The sequence below is a fragment of the Stegodyphus dumicola genome, chromosome 12 (assembly GCF_044657685.1).
Source record: "Stegodyphus dumicola isolate Sdum_Otavi_A_Nest chromosome 12, ASM4465768v1".
Classification (NCBI taxonomy): domain Eukaryota; kingdom Metazoa; phylum Arthropoda; class Arachnida; order Araneae; family Eresidae; genus Stegodyphus; species Stegodyphus dumicola.
In genome coordinates this window covers 101,509,643-101,528,317 of record NC_140779.1, presented here as the reverse complement: position 1 = coordinate 101,528,317, position 18,675 = coordinate 101,509,643, and the positions used below count along the sequence as shown (strand labels likewise).

General features: G+C 29.4%; 2 protein-coding genes across 2 annotated transcripts in view; one reads left to right on the top strand and one right to left on the bottom strand.

Annotated features, from left to right (window-relative positions):
• LOC118191973 (nose resistant to fluoxetine protein 6-like) overlaps nucleotides 1–5,056 on the top strand; it is a 60,049-nt gene extending 54,993 nt beyond the window's left edge. Inside the window, exon 15 of the mRNA XM_035362845.2 lies at nucleotides 1,430–5,056. Within this exon, the coding sequence (XP_035218736.1) occupies nucleotides 1,430–1,549 (120 nt within the window). The 3' untranslated portion in view covers nucleotides 1,550–5,056. The remainder of the gene's footprint in view (nucleotides 1–1,429) is intronic.
• A 2,233-nt stretch (nucleotides 5,057–7,289) lies between these two features.
• The window catches only part of LOC118191976 (AP-4 complex subunit epsilon-1-like), a 69,337-nt gene continuing 57,951 nt past the window's right edge, over nucleotides 7,290–18,675 (bottom strand). The window contains exons 15-19 of the mRNA XM_085806739.1: nucleotides 13,396–13,464; nucleotides 9,593–9,704; nucleotides 9,281–9,425; nucleotides 7,614–7,737; nucleotides 7,290–7,435 (exon numbers count right to left, since the gene is read on the bottom strand). Of these exons, the coding sequence (XP_085662865.1) occupies nucleotides 7,388–7,435; nucleotides 7,614–7,737; nucleotides 9,281–9,425; nucleotides 9,593–9,704; nucleotides 13,396–13,464 (498 nt within the window). The 3' untranslated portion in view covers nucleotides 7,290–7,387. The remainder of the gene's footprint in view (nucleotides 7,436–7,613; nucleotides 7,738–9,280; nucleotides 9,426–9,592; nucleotides 9,705–13,395; nucleotides 13,465–18,675) is intronic.

Below are 18,675 nucleotides of genomic sequence, written 5' to 3'. Positions count from 1 at the left end.
AACACTGGTAAACTTCACTCTAGAACAGGACACTCACAATTCAGTACTTTATTATGTCTACTTCATATAATCTATTAACAAATAACCATTCAGGTTAAATTTAAGACTCAATGTGAAAAATAATTACTTATCATTGCCCAACAGCTCATTTTCTATTTCTTTAGATACTGGGATCTCATTCTTAACATTAAGTAAAGGCTTCTTCCTCAAGAAGCAGCTGATGAGCTTCCTTGAAAACAAATATGCCAGCAGTACTACTTACTTATTGTCTTTCTATTTATGGGTGCTAGATGAATTGATAAGATATTGATCCTGTGATGGTATAGATTGTTTTTAGAGATCACTGCTGGCCTTCCTGTTTATAGTTCTAGTCTGACAAAATGTCATCAATAAATGAAAAACCCTTCAATATTCCATGGATGTACTAAGTTTTCTAATGAGGAATCAACTACATAAACAAAGTCATTACACATTCTCTAAATATAAATTCTCAATAATGATAGTTCACTAAATGAAGCAGTTCTATCCAACAAAAAAATGATGTAATCACTTGCAATGTTGCATATAATGTGAAACACAGTTTTAGTTCTGTCCAATTAAAGTGCAACTGAATGTAAGCTTGAATTAGGTTATGCAAAATGTTACAGTGGTGCAATCTTTTTACATACTCTGTAGATTCAATAAACATCTTTAAATAATGCAATTAAAATTAAAAAAACAAGTAAAAAATCTAATTTTTTAATACATTTTTTCCTTAGACAAACAAAATTTTTATTAAAAATTATTTTAACTATTTTTTTAAAATTATTGCCTTAACCATGCAATAAACAATTACTGTTTTAAATTTTAAATAATCAACACATAATAAAATATGAACTAAAAAAAAAGGTTTTTCTGGCAGCATTGTGTTAAATATTGTCCTTTATTGCCATCTTTTCAAAAAATTTTTATTTCCCTTACATTTTGTTTTTAAAAAAAATCACTTTTATAACCACAGAACTTTTTATTATAAAATTAAAACTTACATAGCTTGAAAACAGTTTTTATATAGCATGTAAAAGTTTTTCACATATTCAAAATTTATTTTGAATGGCTTTGAATTAAAAAATATTTATCTATTGTAAAATGAATAAAATTACAGTAACATACTGTAAAGCCCATCAGCACATCATAGAAATATTAAGTGGTTTTCAGTTCAGAACAAACTTCAGAAGAGCAGACTATAAATAAAGAGGTATAAAACTAGGCCAAACTAAATTTCAGATTTATGTACTTCATTACTTAATGAGGGGAAAAAAAAAAAAAAAAAAAAAAAAAAAAAAATTGCCGATAATTTATCTTTTCTACATTTTTGATAAAATGAAATTTTGGAATGGAATATTTTTATAATTTTAATCAGGTGAAAAAGCATTTTTTTTTTCTTTTTCAGGTATTGTACTTCCTGGGATTTTTACTTGTTTCATATGGACTGGCTGTACCTATGTCATTGATATTTGAATCTCCCATTATAGGTTTAGAAAAATTACTATGGAAAAAATTTAAAAAATGAAACTCAGTGCTAATAAATTACACTATTTTATAATTTATGATTTCAGTAAATAGCCATATTACAAAGCCATCTGGTTTAAAAAATCAGTTTTTATCATTTTTATTGTATTGAAAAATATTCATTTATACTTAAATTATTTATATAATTTTACATAAATTCTGGCAAAAACAAATATAAAAAAAACATCATGATTTCTTTTAAGTATAAAAATATCATGACTTATTTTTTAAAAATAAAAAAAAAACCTGCTTTTCCTACATTAACTTATTAAGTGGTTAACATGTATTAAAAGTTTTCAAAGTAAATACACCTCTATCTAGATGATTTTAAGAAGCATAACACATACTTTTATTCAAAAATTAATATAATAATTAGAGATAATATAAACTGTGCATAATTTTATTAGCAGTATAAAAAAATAAGATATCTTGACAGCTTTCTGGCAATAGTAACTTGCAAAATTAGTCACTTAAATATAAATTTACCTACACATAAACGCACACAAATAAAAATTAAAAAAAAAAAAAAAAAAAACTTTTTGAATATATTTTTATATAAATAAAATTATTTTACTTTCATATGAATTCAAATAAATAATCAGCCTTCATCAGCAATATATGCATGTTTTCAAAACAGTTCATTACATTATACTTGCACTGCTATAATTTACTTCCAATACTTTGAATAAATTAAAAAATTTAGATTTTAACATCATACCATAGGGTTTGTTAAGTTTTTTGTTCTTTCGTTGAGTTTGCAGTTTATCATTCTGCTTTTGGACTCACTCCTGCTGACAGAACTTTTTTTGTCTTTTTAACTTTATTCTTAAACATTACTTTCTTCACCCTTACATCACATAGAATTCAACAACAAAATCAAGCAGTGTATCTTTAGAATTCTCGATACAGTGTTATTACCATACACTTTTTTTAACAGGGAAGGCCTATTATTCTTGAATCTCATCTTTGTGCCTAATCCCTTTTGTTGTCATTTCACTTTTCAAATAGTTTAACCCTTAACTTCCCAATTTTTTATATTTCTATGAAAAAATTATATCAGCTACTTAAGTAATAATAAAAGGAAAAAATATTTTTTAAAAAAACTAAGCAGTTTTAAATTGAATTTCAGTCATTTTTTTGTTTGTTGCAGAAGTGCAACATTGCGCAGTAGTGCTGTAAAATTACAAAACTTTTTTTATATGAGGATTTTATTATTCATTGTTATAAACTGCTTTAGCCTTACATACAATGAAAACTTTTAAAGCAGTTATTAACTTTGTTGTAAGACGTCCCCTACTTTACACTTTTCGCACTCAGTTTGAGTGTAGCTCTTGCAGTTTGGAAACTTGCACCATATTCTTTTCTGACCATATTGGCCAATGATTTATACCATCTCTACGAATGTCCTTACATGGAACGGATTGGGCAGTCCCTTTGCATCTTTTAGTCTGAGACATTTGTTCTATTGAAGTATTACTAGGTCTTCCTCTTTTAGCATTTCGATCGTACCCCATTTTGCATAAGCATGATGCAACTTCAGATTTGAATTTTTGTAAATTCATTAGATCTTTTTATTATTATTTTTATTTTTTCAGATTTCTTCATTGTTTCTTTAATTTGATCAAATCCAAGCTCTTCTGACCAGTATGCTCTATAGTTTGGCAGGTGAACTAGAGATGCATAAATGTAAATACCCAAATATTGATTTATTTCATTCTCTGATATAGTCAAAGGCTTACTTGGATTCTTTTGAATAGCATATCGTTTGCTGTCTTCATAAATGTTACTTATGATCTCTTCCGTCCATAAATATTTAAAAAATTTGTACGTAGTGTCCAAATCCGTAATTTCTCTTGGGAGCGTGTCATCTTCATGAAATTTTATTAGTTCTTCAATCAATGAAATGTTTTGATTTTTCCATAAAATATTCTTTGAAAATGTTTTATTATTCTTAACAGTTAAATTTAAAAAAGGTTCTTTGACTGAAATACACTAGCGGTCGAGCGGTAAAGTCGCTGAAACACTGGTAGTTTATTTTCGTGGTTTTTCCCATGTGTAACTTGTATACAAACCAGTTTCCCTTAGGAAATCCTCCACGAAGGCATCCCTCCCCGTAGGCAGATAGCTCTCGAGGCTTTACCATAATCACACACACACACACACTAACTGAAATATTTCTATCAAATTTATTATCATTATCATTGGATGGTTTTATATTCTGAATTGTATTTTGTGAAACAACACTATTTCACAGTCGCTATCCAAATCATCATTAGATAACACACAATCAAGTAAAAAATGAACATCGCCAGCAGAATTTTCAAGACTATCCTCACTTAAATCACTCAATTCGCCCAAATTATTCATATATCTAGCAATTTCATCTTGGGTTAGTATACGCTTTTTGGCCATGTCAAAATGGTAACCAAAGACCAATGTTGCAGACCTGCAACATACTATAATTAAAATCAAATTTCTTTCAAAATTTTTCTATTAGAAAATCAAAATTTCTTTTAAATGAACATAAAATGTTTAAACTTCTTAACTGGTAATTTTTTTTTTTTTTGTCAATAAACAAGAGGAAGCATCAAATATAATGGATTCTTTTTATAGCAAAAACACAGTTCTTGAGGAATCAGAGATTTTTATTTTTTGTTGCGATTTCTGGGGAAAATGTGCTGCTATCTAGTGACAAATTTAGCATGTATTTCGTTGTAGTAACCTTTTTTTCTTAGATAAGTGATTTGAAGGTAATTAAAAAAAATATTCTGTTAAATTAAAATAAATCATATGTTGCAGAAATGCAACAGTGGGAAGTTAAGGGTTAAAATATAACAGTAAAGAAAAAATATATAATATATAAATCCAGCTAGTAACTAATAAAAAAGATAAAAAACTGCCTTTATTGTTTTAAATCACTTAGTTCTTAATAACAGGCAGATTAAATTATAAAATATTTTGTATTGAACAGCTTTAAAATTCCAGATTAAATGTTAAATGTTGCCATACTTTTTTTTATATTTACTGTATTATTTATTTAAAAATAATACATAGCTCATAGCAACATTCTTTTATTCCTATTGCCATTTTTTTTATAGTCATCATGTTATTTCTTTAAACACATGGCAATACCATTTGGTGGCAAAATTTGAAAAGTGATACTGGAAAAAAAGTATACTGGTTTTTAAATCTTTAATTGGTTTTTCAATTTTTTTTGTGTATGTTATCAGCAGTATATGAAAGCTGGCATTCTATATAATATCTAGAATGCCCAAAACTGGCCGAGAATGTATGAAATGATTAACATTTCATATAGTTCTAGACATTCTATAAAATGCCGGAAGGAAAAAAATAGATAAGTATGAATTCCGATTCATTTCGAATATCAATATCCTTAATACATTCATAAATAATCCATACATTGTTTTCTTTAATAAGTAAGGCATTAATTTTGTTTTGTATAACTTTCACTTTTTGTTATGTATTTTGAATAAACGTTTTTTAGTAACCCTTCATTATTTTTTCAAAATAGCACCTTTATTTTTGAGGAATGCATGTCGTTTTAATAACAACCTTATCATGGTCTTTTTTTTCATACTTTGCCTAAACAGCATCTGTAATTTTACAGAATGCCTAGGTATAATATGTGTGTTAATGGCAAAGTATAAAACACTGGCATTATAATAGAATATCTAGGCATTTTTAAACAATGCATGAAATAGGAGAATTATTATATACTACACTTAGGCATTGTATATAATAGATCAGCGTTTAGATTAGATCTGGAAAGAAGTGCATGGGCAAAACATTAGATCAGTGTTCAAATTTTGCCCCATGCCCCTCCTTCCCCAAACTCAATGTATATACATAAGACATTTACTTAGATTATTTTTAACAGAACAGCATGACACAGGTACTGTCAGGCTGACTGTATCCCTCCCCACCTGATCTTGAACTGCAAAATTTCCACCCAGCCAGAACCCCCCCCCCCCAAGTTGAGAATTCCTGACTTGGATCATGCATTATATGGTTTGAATTAGAGCATTCATCATCAAATTTACATTTAAGATTAGACAGACAGGATTAGAGCATTCATCATCAGATTTACATTTAAGATTAGACAGACAGGAAAGTGGCACATTATATTTCATTGTAAAATTTTTATTGCTCAAAAGATTTTAAATAACTTTATTTCTTTAAAAAACTTCCTTTTTTTTGCATTCAGTAATTAAATAATTAAGTCTCTAAATAAAGGAATAACAGATTACCTTAGTCTTCGATTTAAACGTATTTCGTACCATCTAAGAAAACGGAGGAATATTTGATTTTAATCAATTCTTTTAATTAAATTATTAAAATCATTTCTACCCAGAATAAAAGATGTAAGCATTACAAAAGCAATTAATAATCTTAAATTTAGTAAGAATAAATATGAAGAATATAATATAACATAGAAAATATAATATTTTTCATGAAGAACTTCTTTTTGTACTTGGTTCCAAGGAAATAACACCAACACACATAAAGGGGATTAGTAAAAGGCCAGAAGAAAACTATGATTTATGCAGTTTTCGTTTCCTATTACTAAATTTGTATTAGACTCAGCTCATTAAAATTACAAAATGTTAGTTTTTTTAAAAATAATAACTTTTTATTATACAAATTTGTTACCACACAAATATAGTTTGTTAAATTTTTGAATAACAATGAATTAAAATTTGAATTTCTTTCTTGCTGATTTTGAATAGTTGGTTAGCTATTCAAAATCAGCAATTTAGCAAGTAAATGCAATTCAATTAAAAACTGTTATTTTATTAAATTCTAATGTCAAACAAAATATTAAATGTTGAATAAAAAAACGGCAAAGTATGAGTAATGTAAATGGAATGGAAATAAATGTGCTATCATGTTAATGTCTTAATTATTAAGTTTTATTTACTTAATTAAAAATTACCTTGGTTTTCTTAAATTGAATTGTCTGATGTATGATTGGTAATTATTTATCACTAAGGCATCATCATTATCATCAGAAAGAGTGAGTGAGTGAGTGAGAGATTATGGCGCAAAACCAAAGACGATTATAGCGCGCCAAACACGAGATGGGATGATTACAAATGATGAAATTAAAATACAATAATTAAAAACAAGTATACAAATGTACCAAATCCAGAGGATGAAATCATATAAAAACAAGTTAAAAGCACACATTAAAATTCAAGACATAGTCTTCAAAACAAATTACATTACATAATAAAAGCCAGTCTCTTTTAAATAATAAAATAAATTACAATTGACCTCTCTTCCGATTAAACGGTCGAGAGGTAAGTCACAGCTATTAAAATATTTCTGACGAAGACTATTAAAACTTGGACACTCAATTAAAATATGACGGACAGATAGACAAACATTACAATTTGAACAAACAGGCCTTGTTCTCAGCTTTTAAAAGGTAGTTATGTGTTACTCTAGTGTGGCCAATTCTGGGGCGAGTCAAAAGAACTTCCTCCTTACGATTTTTGGTTAATTCCCAATGCTCAATTCTAGGCTTTACATGTCTTAATTTATTTTGAAGCTGAACATCCCAAAGTTGCTGCCATTTTTTTCGGATCTTGTTTTTCACAACACTCCAAAAGGGATGAGACGACTGGACAGTTCAACAGCACATTTTGCTGTGATATCTGCCAGCTCATTCCCTTTTATTCCCACATGCCCGGGTGGTGTATCATCAGAAAGAAAACATATTTCTGTATAACATCAAAATATATTTATTCAATAAAATTAATTGTATAATTTTGAGTTTTGAAAGTTATCAAATTAATTTCTAAAACAGAACTGTATTTTAAGATACTCCAGCAAACAGTTCAAGTAAGTCTTCATCTTTATCATCCTGTAAAAATATATCACCAAATAAATAAATATTGTAAAATACATAAGACTAAGTTTTATTAGATATGAAACATATCAAATAAGAATACTTTTTTTTTGTCTTTCATATTAATCCTTTACTATCTCATTTATTAATAAAAATATGAAAGATTAAATCTTACTAAACATAAGCGACATACTTGATCACATGTTTTATCACTCTCTGATGGACTGTCACCTTTGCTTCTGGTTTTCCCTCTACCTTCACTTGTCCATACTACTTTGGCCTTTGGTAGAGTTACAGAAATATCCTTTTCACTAGAGCTGCAATAACATAACAGAAAATAAAAACAAGAAATATATTATTGCATAAAACAGTCTCAAATTCAAATTGCATGCAAGCAGGCCAACTGCACTATCTAAGAGCAGTTGACAGGCCAGACCATTTTTTCAACAAAATTTAAAAATATTTTTACAAACACCTGATGTGGATACCACAACTTCCCTGTATGGCCAATTAAATTATATACATTTTTTGCTGCACTTCATTTAAACTTATTTTCTCAAATTATTCTAACTTAATTAACCCGTTCCTCAAGGCCACATGAAAATGACATTAAAATTATAAATTTTTAAATTAAATATCCCAGTTAATTTTTGTTATATGGGTGTCAAACTTTTTGTAGAAATTCTCCTACCCCTTCCTCATCGCATGAACTGGCATGCAAGTATACAAAGCTCCAATCTATCTTTTTTTCTTCAATAGCAATTATGCACAAAATTGCAGTCCACATTTTTTAGTTAATAATAGTTTCTCACAATTTGTTGTAGTCAGTGTTATTATTTTGTAAGAATTTTTTTAAAATACGTACTCTGTTAAATTTACTTTCTTCATCTTTTTACATTCACTTTTTTCTTTTTGCGCATAAATAATCCATTTCTGAGTAGAAGATCTAATTGCTGCAAAATTACATTAGCAAACATATTCATATATGAAGCTTAACTGAACCTAACTGAACTTAAATTACAAAAGGATATTTTATTCAAGTATTTTTAGATTAATTCTAATTTATGCAGCCTAAATCTGGATGGCAGTTGTGTCAATGTAAAAAAAAAAAAAAAAAAAAAAAAAAAACCTGCAGATTTTGTAAAACAAAAACAAAAAAAAATAAAACACCTTAGTGCCTTGTATAACAAACATTCTGCATGAAAAATATCCCTTCACATAAGGAACTTAGTCCTGTGTTATGAATCACAAACCAATTTTTCATATCCTGTTTGAGCAGAGCAGAAATACAAAATATATTGTGTGAGTAAACGGGGGGGGGGGGGAATTACTGAAGGAGGGGATAAATAAATGCATATTCTTAATATTATAAAACATTCCTTGACCTGGAATATGAAGAAGTCTAGGAAAGTTTCTGCTGATAAACAGGAGGAAAATAAAAAGGATTCATTCCTACTGAAGCTACCAATGTCTTTCACATGAAGTTGTAATTAGATGGATTCTTACTTTAAGACCATCTCAAACAAAAGACTGTTTCAGACATTTCTGTTAAAAATTATTAAAAAGTATAAAAAGTCTTAATATGTTTAGATATTCCAAGTTTTTTAATAAAAAATAATTTATGAAGAAAGCCTTTAAACTGCCCTTCTCACACAGTTTCTAAATTAAAGGTAAAATACTCAAATTAAAAAAATTAATTTGTTTGAAACATTACAAACAAGTTATTATTAGCTAAAAGTTCAATCAATATAAGACAAGTTAAATTGCTTTAATCTTTATAATAATAATAAAACAGATACCAATTTTACTTTTCCTTATATAATGTAATTAAAAAATGAAATAAACAATACAATTACTTACAGACTTTGAAATGAAGTACTTGGAGAACTAAATACATTATACATTGGGGACAATTGGGATGGAGTAGTCCCTGAGTTTTGAGCAAGTGACATTTCACTACAATCAGCAGAGAAACTATCAGACTTTGTTTGAAAGTTTGGAGCAGCTGAAAGATTTAATACAAAAATTTTTGTAATAAATTAGAACAATATCAAATTAAAAAGCATTACAATTTTACAGTTACAAATACTGGAACTCAATGTGCTTTATAGCATAGTTTAAAAGCACTTTAGAAAATAAATATTTCATACTTTAAAGTAAATGTAAACTTACACTGTTCATTTGGCAGAGGGGTTAAGCGATAACTCAGTGGTTGATAGCAGGAAGAACTTTTTTCTAGAGCTTCAATAACAAAATTGTCCAAAAATGTTAAAGATGGATCAATCTATCAAAATTTAAAAAAATTTTAGAACAGGATTCTTTATACAAAATTAAAGTAATTGGCAACTTGAAAGACATTTGCTTATAACCGAAAAAAAAATTAATTTAATGCAAGGAACAAAACTATTACTAGCAACACGTGCATAACAAATTTAACTGTTTATACACAGTCCTAGTATATCCCTAATAAGGTTAAGAACAGTTAATATTAAACCTAGAAATTTTGTTTTAGAAATATGAATGTAATTAAGTCCTCTCTGTACAGTTTTAGAGAATCAGTTCCCCTTAATAAAACTACACATATGCAATAGTGCATTTAATTAAAAAAAAGATCACCCTAAGATGTGTCTATATATGAAACTCTTTTGTACCATCAGCACAACATGTTAGAACTACCGTATATCGGGTTTTTTTACGATCTGTGGTTTTTATGGTTATTGATTTAGACCCTTTAATACTCACAGTCTTGTTGGATGGTACATCAAATGTGAGTGGAATTTCATCCCTATTTCCTATTTGACCGAGCTCAAAAGAAGTTTTCTTGCGTGTATTTATAACAAACCTATGAAATGCTAGTATTTTTTCTTCATAATCTGCTGGCATTTTCTGTGCAATAGTTGTTTTTGTGCGCATTGATAAGCCTTGCCTTTTCATGAACCTGTAGCACCAGCCCTCAGACCTTGAAAAGTTCTGCTTCCCATGTTTTTCTGCAAATCCTTTGGCTTCATTGATTATCATTTTAGTTGAAACACTCATCCCAGATTTCCTCTTATGTATCACCCACATTTTTACGGCATTTTCAAGTTCATGCCAAGATGGAGCTGGGCATTGAAGGTTATGTTTTTGTTTTTTAGCAGTCTTCAGTTGATCTTCCTGCAGTCGCCAAGTACGTATCATTTTTTTCGGTAGATGCCTTGCTGCTGCTCTGTTTCCATGTACTTAAACACTCCTAGTTTATACTGAATTGTATAGCTTAATCTCTTGTGTCCTGTAGTCATATTTTCCAGGGTATTTAAAAAAAATAGTTTTAAGCACCAATACCAACACGTTTATACAGAGTAGCACCGATACCAACACGTGTGTCGGCTGAGTCAAAGAAAGTCTATGTAAAGAAGGAAAGGCTTCATAGACGTAATGTGACCACCGGATCTGTTCAAACTTCGACATCAGCTTCGAGCTTTGGCGCTTTTTGGCGACAGATATTTCACGCATGCGCAAAATAATTATATGGCAGATGTAGAAAAAGTTATGTGTGTCTAGACCTTTATCCGGGCTAAAAATAGCATTCAGTATTGAAAGTTAACCTGTGTCCTTCACGTATAAGACACAGGTAACTTTTTTGAGACCTAATTTAGGAAAAAAGTGCGTCTTATATGCCGTCAAATATGGTGAATTAACTAAAAGCTGTAGATCGCCTACTACATGACTATACTACCTCGCATACTACCTCACCTAGATTAAATAAAGATCGAATGCACCCATATTCTTAATAGACTTAGTAAAATGAATCTCCAAGGTAAAGTTCTTAAGAGTTTATATAAAAGAGCTATTGAGAGAAAGATCTTGTATGCATGTGGTCCGAATGAGTAACAAAATTTTGCAAATTCAAAGAATCGCTTTATTGGGGATTACTAAGTGTTTTAGAACTGTTTCCACAGTAGCAACACCACTTCAGATTTTGGCTGGATGTTTCCTTATCTATATTTTGGTGGAAAAAACATTATCTATCTTTAAATTAAAAGCTGTTAATAAAACTGTCGATTGTTTCAGTGAGATCTTCTCAGCTAGAGATTTTGACTTGTCACCAGAAAGGATTAGACATTCATCCAGCTTTGTTGAAATGGTTGAATTGGCATAAAGGCCTCCCCAATATGACAGGCTACATGGTTTTTACAGATGGATCTAAATTAAATGGTCATGTGGGGGCAATCTTTTATGTGTTCTCACATAAGAAACTAAGCTTACAAAGGAAATATAGACTTTCTGACAATGCTTCTGTCTACCAGGCAGAGTTAGTGGCCCTGCGAGAAGCCTCATATTGGCTTATTTCTATTTCTGTGATAGATCCTGTAGAAATCTAAAATGATTGCGAAAGTGCAATTGTTTCAATTACGGATATTTGTCCAAGTAACGATCTAATTAAAGAGTTAAAAGACATGCTCATTTTTCTTAGCGCTTTCAGAGATATTAAACTCTTTTGGACGAAGAGTCATATTGGTACCATTGGTAACGAGTTAGTAGATAGATTGGCAATGGTTGCCACTGAAAATTAAATTATTGATTTTGAAGTAAAGACTTCCTTTGAAAGTTTGAAATCCTTGTTGAAAAGAAAAAAAAAATTGACTCTATGGCAAGCAAAGTGGAACGACCCAGATTTTAAAGGAAGATTAACCTATAATTTAATGTCAACTGTAAGTGAGAGAAGATGCCTAAGTGGTGACAAGTATCTAAACCAAGCTTTAACTAATCATGGACACTTTCCCTTTTATTATAACAGGTTTTCGATAAAAATTGTGCCTGTCCATTTGGCATGAGTAATGTCGATGTTGAGCACCTGTTGTTTAGATGCTCTTCTATGAAAAATATTGTTCTAAGATTTATTCCAGATATTGCTAAATTTAATATTCTAAAGGATCTAAGTAAAAATACAGTGACTAAATTGAAATTTTCAAATTTCATAAAATATGTATCTGTAAATGAAATGAATTTATATATTGATTGTGTTTAAAATTTCTCCGTCTGTTAAAAAAAAAAAAAAAAAAATAGAGGTTTATGATATTCTGTTATTTTATTTCTTTGTATATGTAGGTAACATATTTTTATGCGTGTAAGTAACATGCATTATATTTTACAAAGTATGTAATAATGTGCTTTTGTTGGCATAGCTGGTAAATCTCACCAGCTCCTAGACTCTAAGTTCATATTTTAGTTTTTTATTCTATTTAAAGTTATTTCAGGTAGTATGGTGGTTGTTTACTGCTTCATGGGCCTGATTTAGGCTTTGTTTTATATCTCAATGTTTCTTTAATTTGTGGACTTGCTACTAATGTCTAAAATTAATTTATTATTAGGAACAGCATGAATTATAAACAAATAGCTAAGTTTATTGCTTTTTATTTTCCTGCTATCAAAATGCGACGCTACTAGAATAGCAACGTTTTGAAACCAAAACCAAGCAATCATGAATCAGAACTAGTTGCCATTCAGCATAAAAAAATTTAAATATAAATATGAACTACTTGTTGACATTCAGCATAAAAGAAATATAAAGATGACTTGACTAAATATTAAAGTTAATTTTATAAAATAATTAAACACATGAACAAATATATGAAATAAAAAATAGTTATTTCTCATGCAATACTTGGGCCACTATAAATTAAATAGCTCCACTAAGCCCTGTTAAACCTCTAATGGCGGTACAGGAAGTTCGACCAGTCATACTACATGACTATAAAAAATCTACCTAGGAAAGACTAGAGATACTATTTTCAGAGACCTCATTGAGACATTTTTACCATTTCCCTATCTCAAAAGAAAACAAACATTTAATTTTCAGATAAATATAAAATGATTTCTAATTTGCACCACTACTCCCAAGGCTTAGATTAGATTTATAAAAGTAAAATGAAATGCAAGGTATTTTTCAAAGATTTAAAATATTTAAAACTAAAAAAAGCAGTGTAAAACCTTACTTCTTCAGTTTCCTCATAATCTTTTAATTCTGGCAAGCAGTCAATAACATTAAGTAGCTGATTCAAAACCTGAAACCAAAGATGTTTTATTGACTTCTGCAACAACTTTACTTTCAGATGAACCGAGGAAAATAATTTAAATTTACCATTTTAAATCATTCCCTGGTATTTTACAAGAAAACTTCCTAAATTACTATCTTTAATACAAAAAACCTATGCTATCATGATGCATATATCTTTGTACAGAGGAGGTTCTAAGAATGCCTGATTTTTTATAATAAAAATATGTTTATTGTTTGCCATTTCTTTTGGCTCATGGGTAGAAAAATTTAAGTGTGATGCAAAATTCATTTTCACAAATATATCAAACACTTAAAAATGATATTCCATGTAGCTTAAGAAACTGTCTCCCCTTTTTTTTGCATGAAATCTTTTGAGTTTTAAAATAATGAGATCATAATTGTTACTATATAAGACAGTATTTTGAAAATTATCCATTAAATACTGAGTATATAGAAATATCAGAAAAAAGCTTCACATATGATTCAAATGTAACAAAAATATGCATGGTGCTCTTGCTCTGTATATAGAAAAGTACACCCCAATAATGCACAAATTTTAATCTAGTTTCTAATCCCTCTTCCCATCATAATTGTCAATATTTGAATAGAAGTACATTTAAGATGAAAGAAGCTGTAGGATTTTTACTTTAATGTAAAGAGATTTTTCATTTGACTAGAGAATAATGCAATAATTAAAAAATCAAAACTAGTAATTAGCACTTTCTAGTTTATGTACACTCTTTTGAAAGAGTGAAACAAGACAGAACATATGGCAAGAACACAGTAGTTCAGTTAATAAAAATTATTTTGAAATAACCTCCAACTTATCAGGGTTTCTGCATAAGAAAAAAACTTTAACTCCTATCATTAACTCAAGAGATGCGAATTAGACATTTGTTCCACTGCAAATTACAACTATACATATTTGTAATGTTGTTAATGGTATTTTCACAAAAGTATTTTTTGTAAAATTGCCATCATAACATGAATTTTAAATTTTACAAAAAGGATAAATATTTTTGCATAAAGCATGCTATCAAAATACTTGCCTTTTCTACTATCCTGATAGCCACTATTTGTTCTAAAATTAGCATCTATATGATAGCAAGTAACAAAAAGAGAATTTTCTTTACAAAATTAAAGTGTTGAGATAAAAAGGAATGTCATGAAAAAATTTCTGTTTCAAATTGTATTTCAGAAAAAAGATTTTTTTTTTTTTTTTTTTTTTTTTTTTTTTTTTTTACAATGAACATTGCATACTTGCCAACCTATGACACTCAAAAATCAGGAGATTTTTTTAAGAAATCAGGAGATTTTTCACAATGTTAAAAAGACTTTTTAAATGATAAAAATATGGTTTTTAATAATGAATTAACTTTAAATAGTAACTAATTCTTAAATGCAAGCAACACAAAAATACCTTACGCATAAAAAAACATTTTTATTACTTGCATCGTTTAAGGGGAAAAAAAAAAAAAAAAAAAAAGGAGGGAATTTTAGTTTAGAAAATTAGTTCCTAATTTTGTTCACTGCAATTGCCACGTAGACCTGCTTTCGCTAAGAAAAGTTTTTCTAATGTGTCATCACTAATATTAGATCTAAATTTAGTTTTCGTTTACGCAACACTGGAAATCTCTCACACTCTGCACTACTATGGGGAACTGTCAAGATGGCCAACACAATTCTAGACAGTTGACTATATTTTAAAATTCCATCAGCACCTTTCAGTTTTCCAATTAAACTCCACTGGGTGTCAATCCTAGCTGATTTTATAACTTCATTCAAGTTTTCTAATTGTAAACTGCTGTTATGCAGCTGTTGGAACTGTTTCAATTTTTCCTTCCTTTTAGAACTCCTTTCAAGATAATAATAAATATCAACAATGTGTTCATCCACATTTATTGGTAAAGAAGCTGCCCCCTTTTCAGCTGCTAAATTTAAGAGGTGACAGGTGCACCTCATAATCTGCAAATCTGAATTTTCCTTTCTTAAGATGATTGCAACACCAGTCTTCAAGCCTACCAATACTGGTGCATTATCGTCACCAAGTGCTAAGCAATTATCCAGAGGGCCTGCATTTTCTTTTAAAGTTTAATAATTAACTGTGGTATATTAAAGCCTGTCAAATGTCCTTCTAAAATGGGGACAGAAAGTAAACTGAACTCAATTTCTGAAGAATCTGGATTAAAAAAAGAAACAACAATTGGATACAGTTTTGAATCGGTATTATTGCTTCCATCCGTAGAGAGGCAGAACGGAGCTGTTTTGTGCAATCAATAACTGAAGATTTATTTTTCAAACCCATTTCTTTAACAATTGCACCTGTTTTGGTTCTTGCACTTGAGTATTTCTTAGCAATTTCACTATCGGGAAACATTTTTCTAAATAAAGCTGCAGCGTGATCCGATGCATTCAGTGGCAGGTTGTGCTCCAGTAAAAAGGCAGAGAACAGACATTCTGCATTAATAACTTTTTCGTCCTTTGTTTTCATTTTTTTAAAAAACAACTCATGTTATCCTTGTGTTTTTGTGTTCGCACATGTTTGAGAACATCCGCCCTTCCACATTGCGAATTTGAAAAATCGCAATGACAGGCGGTGCACATCGCAAATTTATTACATTTCCTTGAGGAAATAATGGAAGGAAAGTACGATTTTTGAAACGTACATGAGTATTTCATTCTCTCAGACATAACAAAAGATGATAATTTCTAAAACTATTTCCCGAAGGCACGTGCACTCACACAACTCAGCCCAAATTGAACGAAATAACTAAAGAACATCCAAATAACAGCTTGCCTTGTCCTCATTGGCTAATATATGCCAGCTGGCACGCAGTGGAGTTCGATGCCCATTGGAGAACTGGAGAACGACGTTTCTCACAAAGCAGAAGTTATCTGATTCTTAAGGTTTTGTTTTAAATATAATCTAGAGAAAATTCAATTGCTTTCAGATGTCCAAAATCACTTTTGTTCATATAACAAAGTATTAAGCCAAGTTCCATAAAAATCGTGAGAAATTTTAAAAATAAGAAAAAGTCGGGAGAAATATATTGTAAATCGGGTTGGCGGGAGATCGGTCGAAAATCGGGAGTCTCCCGCCTAAATCAGGAGAGTTGGCAACTCTGACATTGCATTTAAAGGGCCAAAGAGTTTTTACAATTCCCGAGCCTCAGTCTGGCCATGTTTGAACCATACACTAGATGAACTTTTTAGAAAAAATCATGATGAAGATTTAAATTCAGTACACAAAACAAAAATTAAAAAAAGTAATAAGATATCAGTTCTTGTCTCATATAACACCAGTCAACAGGAAAAAGTAACCAAAGAAAGTATATGAACTCAATAGATTTTCACTCGCTGATTTCAAATATGTAATATGTTTATATGTTTTTCTCTATCCTGTCATGTTTTTCAGACGAAGCAAGTTTAACGCTTACAAGATCCTTTTTTTTGTTATTTTTTTACAATGCATCGATTTTGTATAAATTACAAAGTAGTATATGCTGATGTTTTTATATGAAGTTTGTCATTATTTAAATATATTTATAAGTAACAGTTTTAAGATTGCAGTTTTACTGTCATCATTACTTTTATTATGCTATTAATTTTTAGAAATAACACCTTTGTTACTCCCCCCCCAACTGATTTTCAGATGATCTAGAATATATTTCACTGTTTTTTAAGAATAATAAAAGTGCTATATTAAACCATTACTATACTTCATACATGTAAAAAAACACACAATTACATGTGTAGGCTTATCACGACTTTTTTTGGCTGAAATCAGGAAAATTTTGAGAAAACATTTACAACAGAATAAAATCTACTAGGATAAGTACCAATGATTGAAAATGTATATAAAGAAGTTGTTAACAAAAAATAACACTAAGTTAAAAGAAATTTTTAATAACTCAACTGAAGATATCTTATTATTAAGAAGATATTAGTATTTATTATAAGTGTGAACTTTCTTTAAAAATTCTTTGTTGTTTTTCATGATATCAAAAAATTTAGGGCAATTTAGTTCACTATTAATTTTACAACTGTGTACAGCTTTTATAGTTCAGCTGCTCTACCTCTTTCTTCAGACCATATGATGTTCATTATTGAGAATACTCTTTGGATTCATCTTGATGTTCCTGGCATGCTGTAAACATATTCTGCTATTTGAGCTCAGCAGCAAAATGCTCTTTTCTTTAAAATGACTGAAAAGTTGCGTCCATTTTTCTTCACAACTTTTATTTTTCTAAATTTCAAATTTGGCACACCAAAAATACTTCTGCAATCAAAAAGTTAATGCATGCTTATTGTATTATTTGTGACAATTCCATTAATATTTTCATCTGAAGCTTCAGAGTGTGTTAATTCATTGTTGTTTATCGAAATAAATATATTTGCTCCACCAAAACTGTTTTCCCATAGCTCAATGTAAGAACAATACCTGTCATTATTTTGAAAAAAAAAAAAAAAAAAAAAAAAACATCTACACAACACAGGTACTTTTCCATTATGCACCTGCCATGCATTTTGGTGGTTTTTTTTTTTTTTTTTTTTTTTTTTTTTATATGTATACACACTATTAAATATGATAAATTAAGCACATACACAAATAATCTGGTCTCTGATGGCATTATTAATGGGTCTTGGCATAGATTTGGTTTAGCTTTCACAGGTGCCAAAAAGCGTGGCATGTGCAGTAGTAACTATGTACTTAGATCTAGATACAAAATATTTAGATTGGCAAAAAGTGAACGTAACAGTGGGGACAGTTTAATTGCCAAATTTGCAAAGCTGTACTATTTGTACTTCCTGATTATTCAACACTTTTTGTGTGCATATATTTAGATCTCTCTATCTCTTTACATGCACATCCATTTAGAATCTCAGTCACTTGAATATACTGATAAAGAGACTTAAAACAACACACATGCAATATATTTTAGATGTCTATTAAATGAACAAGAAAAATATTAAAGGAATATATGTATATTTCTAAAAACATCTTTTTGTGCTAACACTTAAGTTTTTTTAAACGTAATTTAAACATAGTTCAATATAAAAGAAGCAGCATTTCCACAAAGATAAAATGGATTGAGAAATACTATGAAGAATATTTGAACAAATTACTAGGGGGTTACGAACTGAAAGTTGTAATACTTCAGAACAAATACATGACACGACATGTTTTTACAAAATATTTCTTAATTTCTAAAATAAT